The sequence below is a fragment of the Apodemus sylvaticus genome, chromosome 14 (assembly GCF_947179515.1).
Source record: "Apodemus sylvaticus chromosome 14, mApoSyl1.1, whole genome shotgun sequence".
In the NCBI taxonomy this organism is placed as follows: Eukaryota; Metazoa; Chordata; class Mammalia; order Rodentia; family Muridae; genus Apodemus; species Apodemus sylvaticus.
Genome location: NC_067485.1, coordinates 36,460,185 through 36,473,757, shown reverse-complemented (window position 1 = coordinate 36,473,757; position 13,573 = coordinate 36,460,185). Strand labels below are relative to the sequence as shown.

At 45.3% G+C, this 13,573-nt stretch overlaps 1 protein-coding gene across 1 annotated transcript in view; it reads left to right on the top strand.

The window, feature by feature from the left end:
• The window catches only part of Mboat1 (membrane bound O-acyltransferase domain containing 1), a 112,807-nt gene extending 110,264 nt beyond the window's left edge, over nucleotides 1–2,543 (top strand). The window contains exon 13 of the mRNA XM_052157288.1: nucleotides 1,302–2,543. Within this exon, the coding sequence (XP_052013248.1) occupies nucleotides 1,302–1,422 (121 nt within the window). The 3' untranslated portion in view covers nucleotides 1,423–2,543. The remainder of the gene's footprint in view (nucleotides 1–1,301) is intronic.
• The last annotated feature ends 11,030 nt before the right edge of the window (nucleotides 2,544–13,573 follow it).

Genomic DNA, 13,573 nt, shown 5'->3' with positions numbered 1-13,573 from the left:
TGTTTCCTGTGCTTCCGCCATCATAAGCAGTTGGGACTAGAAAGAGAAAGTGAAGAGCCGGTGGTACTTTTGATTGCTCCATAAGTGTTTTTAGGGAGCCATTCCTCTTGCTAAAGGTAGAGGAGCTTAGGCTAGCTCTGACCTTGCCATCGCTGAGGAATGGGTCCTTTGTCTTTGACCTGCTTTTCTTTAGATTTTAGAGAACATTGCAGTGATTGGGGACACGGGGAAACAGCTCAGTGATGGGATGCTTGCCTAGCACACAAAATCCTAGTTTCATCAAGAGAAAGTAAGGAGTGGGAGACAGACAGACAGACAGACAGACAGACACACACACACACACACAGAGAGACAGAGACAGAGACAGTGTGCAGGTGAACAGGTGAGCAGGTGAGCAGGTGGGCAGGGTTGGGAGAGTTGGATTAAGGTATTAATTTAACCTTCCCAGTAGATATGGAACAATTATGCTAACAAACACTTTTTTTTTTAACATGTAACACTTTTTTTTAACACTTTTAACAAACATGTAAAAAATTTCTATTTATATGTATTTATTGGCAGGTTGTGCCCAGTGTTTATCTAGCATTTATATTGTGACAGTGGCACTCAACATATCTTAAGAGTAAAATTTGGTTCTTGTTTGGTTTAGATGAAAGTTATTTTCAAGGCTCTAAGTGGAGTTTTCAAAATCTAGATCCTGGACCAGTGAAATGGTTCAGCCACTAAAAGCACTTGGTGTACAAGCTGGACAGCCTGAGCCCAGTCTCTGGAACTCGTGCTAGAAGGAGCAACCTGACTCCTAAATGTCATCTGCTGGCCACACATGTGCTATGGCACTGCTTCGCAAGCCTCTCCAGTGAATCACAAAATAAGAGCTTTCAGTAAATCAGGATCCTTCCCATGCCTGAGGTCGATGAGAACTCAACTTAGAGAAACATGTGGGAGATCGGGCGTGCTTGTACTCAGAGAACAGAGTAAACTCCGCTGTGCTCTCTGCATCCCTGGCTTTTGATCAGCCATTTGTCTGGTTTCACAGTTAATTCTCTTGGTCTGATCATGCCAGTGGGACAGTCTGTGTCTGTCTGTCTGTCTCTGCCACACCCAGCTTTGTTGTTTATCCATCCCTGGCCTGCTTGCCCACCAGAGCAAGGAGTGTGTAGCAAGCAAGTCGTTGGGACCTGTTGCTTCTGCTGCTGGTAAGCACAGGGAGCCCTCTCTTAACCCGCTGAAGATGATGTCATCATAGATGTTTTCTGTTCATGTTGTTCTTTGAAAGGCAACTCTTGTGTTTTTACTTCTAGGTCCATGTTCTTCTTCTTACACATCATATGTCTGCTGATAATCCTTTTCCTGCCAATCAAACCACGCCAGTCTCAAAGGCAGTGTCAGAGTTCAAATTCGGTAACGAAGAAGGCAGACTGATATCCACAGAGAAAAGATGAGCAAGGGAATTGTGGGACATTGGGAAAACATAACGGACAGGCTCAAGGGTTCTCCAGTGACGCGGAGGAGATGTTTACATGCATTCTTTTTCACTGCAGGGAATATTTTTATAAGTCTTTTTTTTTTTTGTACCGTTAAATCACCACGTCTAGCTTTGTGTGCATACTTTACAGGGCCTTTCAGCAACGCAGCGTAGAGAAGAGTCCACCGGGTAGGTGCTTCTGAAATCATTTGCACCTACTGAAATCTGGAAGCATGAATCCAGCCATTGCCTCCAGCACTTAGGAGGTGTCTGCTGAGATGACTTGTCTAGATTTTTGAAATCAGAACATTCCCTGGCATGACTTTCTCTTGGCAACTTCCAGACCCTGGGATGCGTGACTTACCAGGCTATGGACACAACTCCAACACTCAAAAGCCCTTGGAGGAAAGAGATTGTGGAGGGAGGTTTTTCAAGGTGTAGGAAAAAACCTCCACAAACTGGGAAGATCGACCCTGAATGCTTGAATGGATAGGTGTACCCTCAAACCAGCTGCATTATCACCCCAACCCCCAGGAATGTACTATCTCCCTTTTGCCTTCTGAAATGAGCCAAGATTAGACATCAGAACGCTGCCTGGATGCCCCGGGAGCTGGGTAGGGGTAGGGTGCTGGCTTCCATTTCCCATGCTTTGGTCGGCTTGGCTTGTATTGGCCCTGAGAAGACACCCGGATACCAACACTGTCAAAGATGGCCAAACGTCTTTTCAAGTAATAAATGCTTTCCGCATGCAGAGGCTTTCTCTCCCCTCCACATGTCATGGAAGTGTCAATGATCATGGCCAATGTGTAGGCACTAGGTCACGCTTGTCATGGATTACATCCAGTTTTATTTTAGGTGAACTGTCATGTTGGGAAGCAGCAAGTGGGACGGCAGTGCTCTATTCTATCTCTATTATGAATGTGCGGTGGCTCCTTTGGGGGATTTCTACTGGATAAAATAGTCTATTTGAAAGAAGGAAACATAATATTTAAAATGTGGAAAATAATAATAATAGTGATGATGATGATAATAATAATAATAATAAAATATATGCTTCAGTGATGTGCCTCAATCAAATGGTCTGGGAGGTGAAAATTTGTTCTGACCAGATGATTAAAAAAAATAAGTTTCTCACTGAATAAATAATATATTCCTATTTGGGGAAATGATTCCCTATAAAAAATTATTTTTCATTTCTATTAAGGCGTGTGTATTTTCACAAATGTATACAGAGCTGACGTTTTCTTCATTTTAAGTTCTAGCACGTGGTCAGTACCCACCACGTAAGTCAGGAAGGGGGATGGCTTCTTCACATTATTTCTTATCTTCATTCACAGCTTTGTAGATATGGCTTACTTCCTCCACAGAGGAAGGCACTGTGGATTACAGACATTTGTAGTGGCCCTGCGTTGCAGAATTATTGATAGAACTGAGACTTGAGGCCAGGACACTCTTGTGTGAGCTACTAGCCATGGGTTTTCCCATGAGGCGCCCTTCTGGTGTGTCTTTTTTAGGAGGGTAAAATGAGGAATTCTTTACCTTGACCTTTAAAGCCTTTATCCAGTCTTGGTACTGGTTAGGAGAACAATTGTACCCCTGGGGTACCACTGGGGTACCACTGGGGGATTGGTTCAAGAGCTACTTTCGGATTTCAGAGTCTAATGATGATCAAGTTCCAGATGGAAAATGGCAATTTGCATAAAGCGTAAGAAAAATTGCTCATGTATATTAACTAGTCTGTGGATTGCTTTTGTAATAGCTAATAGAGTGTAAATTCTGGGTAAATTATTGTTAGCATGTGAGGTTTAGGGAACAGGAAGAAACTTATCTATACGTGTTCAATATAGCCATCACCTCTTCCAAATATGGTTACGGAAACTAATGAGGAAGCCAGAGCAAGTAGAAGCCAGCAGAGAGAACTTGTGCAGGCTGTAGGAGATGGGAGGTTGCACCAAGCAGTGGGAAGCTGTCCTGCAGGCTTTCCCAGAGCAGCAGGCACACACTATCCGGCCCTCTAGATCCTCCATTGTTAAGGAGTACAAACTCAGTATGTGAGGCTCACTCAGAATTAACAGGAACTCAAGCCTGCCTTAGAACCCAGGAACATTGGCTGTGATTGATCAGCAGTTCTCATCCTGTGGGTCACAGCCCCTCGAGGTCACATATCAGATATCCTACATAATCATATTTACATTCTGATTCCTAACTGCAGCATTACAGTCATGAAACAACAATGACGTAATTGTATGGTTGGAGGGGGTGTGGTCACCACAACATGAGGAACTGTATTAAAGGTTGCAGCTTTAGGGAGCTTGAGAACCACTGTGCTAGAGGATGGGATATAGGTGCCTGAAATGTCCCTGAGCCCCCAGCAGGAATGTCGTAAGGTACAAATGTGGAAAAGATTTCACACAGAAGAGCATGGTATCGATCAGGATTGGCATGAGGCATGGGAAATCCTCATGGCACAGATGGTCTTTCCTACCAGGCTTCCGTGTACTTCTGAGAGAACCTTGGTGATGGCAGGAGAGGTGGCTGCTGGGCCACCATCTTGTTTCTGTGAGGCTTTTCATAAGCTCTAAAGGGAGGGCACCTAAAAGGGGAGTTTGGGCTTATTCCCCGTGAACCAGGGTTTAAACCAGCAGGTAGAACTATATTTATTGCCTTAGATTTCTAGGCTGTCTGAAGTAGACTGTGTGCTTAGTAAAAATGGGTTGAATGGGGGAGTTTTGGGTTAAAATCAATACATTATCTCCTTTTTTTTAAAAATCAAAAAGTGTTATATGTATGAGTGTTTGCCTGTATGTATGTATGTACGTATGTATGTATGTATGTATGTATGTATGTATATGCACCTTGTGTGTGCCTGCTGACCTCAGAAGCCAGGAGGGGCATGGATTTCCTGGAACTGGAGTTACTGATGGTTGGTAGGTCCTAGAAATTAAACCTGTGTCCTCTTTAAGAACAGCAAGTGCCCTTAACTACTGAGAATTCTTTACAGCTCCTGGCTCTCTTTCTTTCTCTCTGTCTTTCTTTCTCTTTTTCTCTCTCTCTTTCTCTCTTTCCTTCCTTTCTTCTCTCTCTCTTCCTTTCTTTCTTCCTTTCCATATTTATTTATTTAAATTAGACAAATGTAAAATAATCTATTTTAATGGTTTGATTTTTGTACTTATCATTTTTTTAAAAGGTTGATCTATCTCAAACTCAGAGATCCACCTGCCTCTGCCTCCTGAGAGTTGGGATTACAGGCACACACCACCACTGCCAACCCTGTACTTAATATTTGGTAGTTAAGAGAAGAAGTAAGAAATTCAGTCTGAGAATTTCTAGTTAAGAGAGAAGGCAGCAGGAGGTGTTGTAGGAGTTGACATGTGTTCCTGGAACTGGTAGGACTCAAGCCACACAGTTTTTGAAGTGTCTGGACATTGAATAGATGACCTGCTTCCTCACCTCTGCTGTGCATCTGAACTACTTAAGAGACTTTAAGACTTGGTGGTCTAGAAACTTCATCTTTTCTCTTCGGTTGTCTCTGGCACTTGGCATAGTGCCTGCTATGTAATGAAGATTTAGTAAGTGTTTGTTGAGTGAATGAAGGATTGAATGGATTAGTTTAATGCGTCATTGCTCTTGACAGTTTTGATTGAGCTGTGTTTGCACTGGGAAATGTTCCTGCATTTCAAAATTAGTTTCTGAGGGAAAGGCCTTGTGCTTGCAGAGAACACTGGAAGCATACTATGGGGTGAGGGGGGAGAGATCATACAAACAACTAGCTTACATAGTCTGAAACTGCCCCCTCCATCCATTCACTAATTAATGCATTCACTTATGTGTTGTATTTGGTGAAGGCTTGATATGTTTAGACATTGCAAGCAAAAGATGCTGGAGACCCATTCTCTGTTCTATACAATGATCTTAGAAAGATGTGGTTCAGACACCTGTACTGCAAGGATACTCTGGGGACAGGCAATACCCCCAAATTAGAAAGCAGGTGGGTTGATGGCTTTATCCCTGCATTTTGCAAATTTAGAGCAGCTATTTCTTAGCGTTAATTCTCTACCAGGGCAGCAACTCCACTGTCCTCCTGCCTGCTGTCCGTGAAAGTTAAGTCTGACTTTGTCTGAAGACACCTTGACCTTGAGCAGACATGGCTGTCCACAGAAGTCATTTCCAGGCTCTGCAAGTGGCTCCATGGGGCCCACAAGGGAAGTTACTTTTGAAGAAAAGTCCCAGTTCACATGAGCTTTGTCAAATGTTCTAGAAGAGCAGAAGCACCGATGAACAGCTTCCTTTTTTAGCTTGCTTTCTAGCCTGGAGTCCTGGGACCCTGGCAGTGGCCTTCTCTAGTGGAAGCCAAGACTCAGAGGCTACAGGTGTCAAGACACAAAGTCAAGACAGACTCGGCTGCAGATCCAATTGGCTTGTCTTTGGAGCTTTCACCTGATGCAGGCTGGCTGGCCCTGCCACTTGGAAGTTTACTGGACATGCCAGGGGCAGAGAACTGGATGTGCCGTAGAAGCTCACGTAACCGCTTCCACAGTGCAGCAGGTCATTCTGGACAGCGTGGTTCTGTGTTCCTGGACCATGGTCAGTCATCTGTGGCTCAGAATAATCTTCTACAGATTCCATTTAAGCTGAGTGCTGCTTCGCAGCAGTAGTTAATCCTCGCCGCAGTTGCGCAGGCCGTGGGAGCTAAGGGGTACAGGGAGGTGGAAGACACGCCTGCCTGTGAGCTGATGTTCCGGATATGGACCTTCACCAACACCGCTGCTCCCAAAGGCCCTTTTGTTTAATATGGTCCTTGATGTATTTTGAGATATGTAAAAGTTCAACTGTTTCCCTGGACTCCGGGTATTTGAAGCCTGTTGTGAAAAGCAAGTTGCTTTTCTAGAAATGGAGGCAGCTATGGGAGGTCTTAAGGACAGAGCACCCAGGAACAGAACAAGGCCATGACAGAAGTTTGAAGTCCAAAGAGAAGGAGAAATCCTAGTCTGTAGACTGCTCTAGTGACCATTAAGCACAGGAAGGCGTCTAGTTACTGACACATTTTTTGCAGGGCTGGGACCTCATGCTTGCTAGGCAAGGTTCAATCACTGAGCCACACCTGCAGATCCCTAGGAATGTTCTTAGTCCCAGAAAGGCTATGCCTCATTCCAGTTTTGCTTAACTAACATTGGCAAGAGAAAGGAGAAAACACTGGATAAGAGAGAACACAGAAAGGGCTAAAGATGGACCAAGATATTCCTAGAGTCAGCTAAGGGTCCTGCAAGGATCCACAATTGTGCTGGCTAAGATGTCTGTGTATTTGAAGGTTGCTATACACCCATTGTTTACATTTTCAAGCTTGTCTATAAGGCAAGAGATCTTGGGATATAAAGATAATGAATACCTGCTACATCCTTCCTGGCTTGGTACTAGAAACCTGACAGGGATAATTCGTGGATGAAGAAAGGACAGACAGACAGACAGACAGGAAAGCTGGGATCGGACGGGCTGTGTTTGCTCTGACAGAAGGCACCTCCTTCACGACCCTGGAACCCAGCTAGCTTATTATGCACAGCACAAGGAGGAGGGGGAAGCTAGTCTCCACGGAAGAGCTCTGTAGGAGAGCAATCTCAGGCTACAAACATCAGGGAAGAGGATGGGTTGGTCAGAAAGGCCAAAGCTTTCTGCACTCTCAGCCAGTGTTCATACAAGGGCCAGAGGAAGGCCTTCCCATATCCTAGAGCCTGACCTGGGGAAAGTTTTGCCTCTCCTGTGGGTCTGAGGCATTGGTGTCCTTGACATGACCATGCTAATGTCAACAAAACACATTTCCTCAGGACTTCATCAGCTCTCTATAGGTCCCTTCACAGATGCTTGGTTCTAAGCATCCCGGTCTCACATGAGCATCTCATGGTTGAGTGTGTCAGGGGCTATGCCAGAGTCAGTATTATTAATTACTGTCTACATAATTCTGATATGGAACCAGATTCAGAATAATCTCAACAAGAGGATTGCCTAAACAAGACCCATATCATGACATCATGACATTCCCGTTGATATAACAATGTGGATGGGGGAGGGCTCACAAGGTCTCCCTCCCTAGATGAAGAGCTACAGACAGGCCGTGGCTGCTGAGAGGGAGAATCGGTATAGCTACCCTGATAGGACATTTATTACCCCTAAACACACAGACACACAGACACACAGACACACACACACACACACACACACACACACACAGACACAGGTAAGCAACGTTAAATGGACTCAATAGTTGTGTGTGTGAGAGTGTGTGTGTGTGTGTGTGTGTATGTGTTGGTGAGACACTCAGGAGGAGCTGGTAGGGGAGAGGGAAGGGTGAAAATTATGTAAACACAGCATCATGTACAAAACCCTCCAAATGCTTTCAATTAATAAACATTTTAAAACTAGTATGGTTTGACCTCAAATTGTGCTACAGAAGTACAGTGACAAAGACAGCTAGTATTAAAACAGAGAGGTGGACCTGTGAGACAGAACACAGGCTCTAAAAATAAACCATAAAGCTCGGAGAACCTAATTTTTGAAAAAGTAGCAAAAACGTATACTGGAAGCCTAGTGAACAGCCGGGGCTGGGAACTGGGCCCTACCTGTAGAAGGATGGAACTAGGGGCACATCTTCCACCCTGTACAGAAAACCAACCTGAAGTGGACCAAAGACATCAAGTTAAAGCCAAAAGTCTCAAACTGCTAGAAGCAACCAGGGAATGCTCTTTAAGACACTCATTTGGGCAAGAATTCTCTGAACAGAACTGCAATAGCACAGGAGCTCGCCCCAAGAGCCAACAGATGGGGCTACATCAAATTACAGAGTTTCTGCCCAGCCGGCAGAGTGGTGGAAAATCTGCACCAGCCAGACTTCAGACTGGAGCCAACACCCAGAATCTACAAAGAACCCCAGAAATGAAAGAGCCAAGGTACAAAGGTGCCCATCAAAGAATGAGCTAGAGAAGTGAACTGTCAGGTTCTCAAAAGAAGAAACAAATGCTCCGTAAGTACTTACAATGCTGCCAACATTCCCAGTCCCCAGGGAAATGCAAATGACAACTATTTTTAGATACCTCTTCAGAAAGACTATCACCAAGAAATCTGACAACACATGTTAGAGTAGCTGTGGGAAAGAGGAATCCTTATACATGGATGGTGTGTGTGTGTGTGTGTGTGTGTGTGTGCAAATTAATACAGCCATTTGGGAGATCAGTGTGGAGGTTCCCCAGAAATGTAAAAATAGATCTACCATATGACCCAGTTACCGGGCTCCTGGGCATACTATATCTTACCGCAGAAACACTTGCACACCCGTGGCTATTACTGCTGAGTTTACAATAGGAAGAGTGTCTATTACAATAGAAAGAGATGTCCACCAACAGATGAATGTATAGTGAAAGCATTGGTGCTAATAGATTATAATGGATTATTACTCAGCTGTGGGAAAAATGAAATATGGGGGGGGGGGCGGTTCAGGAAAATAGATGGATGTGGAAGGCATAATATTAATCAAAGTGACTCAAATTGAAAAAGACCAGACCGTGTGTCTCCTTCTCATGTGGCCCCTAACCTGTAATGTATATACAAAATCTATGTAAAGTCTAAAATTCTGGAAAGGAGACTAAGAGGGAGGAATGAGGTGACGAGGAAGACTGGGGGATGGGCTATTGGGACATTGACTATGGGAAGAGCTGGGGTCGGGGTGGGGCCACGGGAAGGGAACAGAAAGTTGGGGAGATGGGAGAGGGGAGAAAATATCTCCTAGTGGTATCTACCATATTATACACTGATTTTTAAAAACAGCATTTAGGGTCAGCATATGTGGGCTTGCATAAGGGGCTTTGTGTATCGTTCCCTTAGGTCTCAGTTGGGCGTCCAGTGCTTTGCCTCATCATGATGGAGTTTTGCCCATTAGTGAGGAAGGTGGTGGCCTTCTGGATAGACCAGCATTTCTCTTTTCTAGAGAAAAATCCATTCTGGATACACACAACCCTTTGGATTAATGGTCCCTTTTGTTCTTGGACCAAGAGGATTCACGCTGATAAGCACTTTTGATTTTGAAAATTCAGAGTAAGCAGTTGACAGCTGCTGTCCGCCACTCGCCCTGCACTTTCTGCCTATTGTCTTTGTGTTACCAACAAAATGACCCTTCAGCATTTCCAGCAGCAGCCAATTGCAGCTGTCTCTGTGGGCTGCTCCGGAATCGCCAGTAAGAGCCAGGGCTAAGCTTCTGCCTACTCACCAGTGACCTTTTTCCCTTGCGTCTTCCATGCTGCTGCCAAGGACTTCCTGGACAGCACCCCAGGTCCTGACTTTTTATGACTCCTGTTGGCTTCTGTTGTATACAGCACAAAGCCCACACCATTGCAGCCCCTGCTCACCTGCCTGCTTCCACCCCTGCTTTCAGGCCTGCAGTTGTCCCTGCATGAGCTATCTCCATCAGCAGAACTCTTTAGTGGTGGGGGAGGGGATGCACTCGCAAAGCAGAGATTGAAGCAGCATCATATTCCAGGGAAAGACTGGACCTGGAGAGTGAAAGAGAGAACAGCAACTCTACTTCCTACGCAGAGCATTGTGTATGACCATCTTCCCCTAGAAGTTCCCATTTGGTGGCCTTTGAATCCTGCTCACTGATCCCCAATCCTCTTACATGCTCTGGTTCTCTTGATGTCAATTGCATTTAAACTGGCAGTTGGCAAGTGTGTTTCCTTCTGTCTTCATACCTAGCAAAGTCCTGGCTCGAAGCCATTCTGGATCAACTGTAGTTGAGCAAATGAGAGAATGTACTGACTGTGGCAAGATGATGTTCCTTCTCTGGGCTGAGGGAAAAGAGGGCTGACATTGGGGCTGTGACCTTCGTGACATTTAGAGACCAAAATGGGCAGTACAGATGGTCCTGGTGACAAGCCACTGGCAATAAGCCATTGGCTCTGAATGTCTTTTCCCTTAGAGTCCTTCTTTCCCTAGCACTTGGGTTGAATTTCGCTTTTTGTTCTTTGGGGTTTGAGTAACATTAAGGCCAATTGAGTTGGATCCAAGTTTCTGGGACTTTGGCATATACTGGACCCCCTATTGCTTAGGTCATGTTTTATCCATGGTTTCCTGTAGCTTCTGGTTCTGTTGAAGAAGTGTTGTGTCATTTTCTTTGTGAAGTTTTGTTCATCTTCTACTATGGACTTTGCCTTATCAAGGACCACCATTGCCAAATAGCAGAGGCTGTGTCATAAGCAATCTTAAGCAACAAACATTCATTGCCTCACAATCCTGCAAGCAAGAAACCCCGTTGTGCTCACTTTACATGCACCAAGTCCTGCCTTTCATCCCCAGGATCACACAAATCCAACATGGTGGACATGTCTGTAGTCCAGCCCTCTGGACCTGGGAAGCAGAAGGATCAAAGTTTCAGGGTCATCTTGAGCTACATAGAGAGTTTGCAGTCATCTTGGGCTACATGAAACACACAGATCATGACAAACACACAGCAAATTTCTGAGATCAGAGAGTCAGCAGGTTTAATTTAATTTCTGAGACCTCTTCTTACACAGGGCTGTCGTTTTCCCTCCTGTGTCCTCAGAGATCACCCCTCTGAGTATACTTGCACCCTGATTGCATGTCTTTTTTTTTCTAACCACAATTTTATTTTTATTTTAAAAATAATATAGGATAAATTCTGACTTCTTTTTTTCAGTTCTATGAACTTAATTTTCTTTTGCTTTTTTTCCTCTTATTTTTCCTTTTGCTGAAAATAGGTTATTTTCTCACATACTATAATCCTGATTATGGTTTTCCTTACCTCTACTCCTCCCGGTTCCTCAGCAATCCCCTCTCCCAATCTGGACCCACTCCCTTTCTCTCCCTCATTAGAAAAGAATAGGCTTGTAAGAAATATTATTAAAATACAACAAAATAAAATATAATACAATTAGACAAAAACTATCACATCAAAGTTGGATAGGACAAACCAACAGAAAGAAAAGAGCCCAAGAGAAGGCTCACGAATCAGAGAACCATGAATTTACATGCCCAGGAATCCCATAAAACACTGACCTGGAAGTCATAGTATATAAGCAGACCATCTTGGTCAGACCTTCGCATGCGGTTGCCATCTCATGGGTTCATATATGAGTTTCAATCATGTTGACTTAGAGGGCCTTGTTTTCTGGGTGTCCTCTCCCCTCTGGCTCTTATATTTTTTTCTGTCTCCTCTTTTTCAGGGTTCCCTGCAATTCCAGCGTCTTGTAGGAGTGCTGGCCATATTGATTAGAGCCCACATTACCACTTTGGCAACCTTATCTCCAAACATAGCCACATTCGCATGTATTGGGGGTAGGACTTCTACGTGAGTTTGGAGAGAACAAATTTCAGCCCCTATGGTCCTGTAGGATTTTCTTAGCTTCCATGGTAATAAGCTATGCTGCAGGGAGCATCCTTGTGCACACCCTGAATGTGCCAGTGTAGACCTGGCATGGCAGGATAGGTATGGCAGAGGCTGATGGTAGCATGCTAATGTAAATGAACAGATTTTCTAGTAAGCTTCAGCAGAGTTGCATTGAGTTTGAGCTCAACTTGGGCTATAAAACTGAGAGTCTGTTTCAGAAGACAGAAAAGAGATAGAATCTCATTGTGCCTGTCTATTCCAGTTGGGCATATGACCCTACCCTTTTCTTTCCTTGCATTGTGGAATAGCTTTCCATTGCCAATCAGTACTTGGCACCTCCCTGTCCCTGTCCCTGTCCCTCTCCCTCTCCCCCAATTCCTTCCCTCCCTTCCCCCCTCCCCCTCTCCCTCTCCCTCTCCCCCAATCCTTTCCCTCCCTTCCCCCTCCCCCTCTCCCTCTCCCTGTCCCTTCCTTCCCTCCCTGTTCCCCCTCCCCCTCCCTCTTCCTCCCTCTCCCTCCCTTCCCTCCTCCTTTCCCCCCTCCCCCTCCCTCTTCTTCCTCCCTCTACCTCCCCTCCACCCTCTCCCCATCCCTCTCCTTCCCCTCCTTTTTCTCCCACTCCCCCATCCCTCTCCCTCTGCTCCTGCTCTCTCCCCCTCCTCCTTCCCCCTCTCCTTCTCCCCCATCCCTCTCCCTCCCCTCCCCCTCCCCTATCCCTATCCCTTTCCCTCTCCTCCCCCTCCTTTTCCTCTCCCCCTATTCCTCTTCCTCCTCCTCCCTCCCCCTCTCCACTTCCCCTCCCTTCCCCCTCTCTCTCCCTCCCCCTCTCTCACTCTCTCTGTGTGTGTTGCATGAGCATGTGTACACACCTGTGTGTACAGGTGTCTTTCCTTTGGCACCAACGTCTTGTTTTTGGAGACAGGGTTTCTCACTAGTGTAGAGCTTACCAAGTTGGGTAGGTTGGCTGGCCAGTTGGCACCAGGGACCCATCCTTTGCATCCCCAGGACCAAGCACACTAGACTTTCTTTTGGATTATAGTCACACACTGACAGAAGTCACAGCAAAAGGAGCTTGGAGGGGTTGGTCATACCATAGCCACAGTCAGAAGCAGAGTGCAATAAATTAATTCCTGCACGCTAGTCATCAGGTCCCTTTCCCTCCTCTCTCCCACACAGCTAAGGATCCCTTGGTTAGGGAATGATGCTATCCACAGTGCATGGGCTCTCCTACTCCAATTCATACCATCAAGATAATGCACAGACACAGGCCAAACTGCTGATCTACACCCTGAGACACCTTTCCCAGTGGAATCTAGATTGTGCCATGCTGACAATGAAAACTAAGGAAGATATCAAGCAGCACCTACTAGACATATATTTATTGATTATCTATTTATTGCCAATGTGGTCATTGTGGGGAAAATTTGCAGAGGAAAAGTAATTCTCCTCCCGCAGCCTGCCCTCAGCTCTCTGGTTCTGTTTTCTGGAAGCAGGCCTTGTTTTCTGTTGTGGCTGCTCTGACAGTTCTCCATGTGGAGTCTGGATGTTGGCTTGCTGGAGATACGCTGTTATCAGCATCTCTGCCTGTCACTCTATAGCTTCCCAAGTATTTTTGAAGTTAGCTTTATTTATTTTGTGTATTACTGTATGTATAACATGTGTGCATGTGAGTGCAGGCATGTGTGACGGGGCCACAGCCAGCATGTGAAGCTCAGAAGACA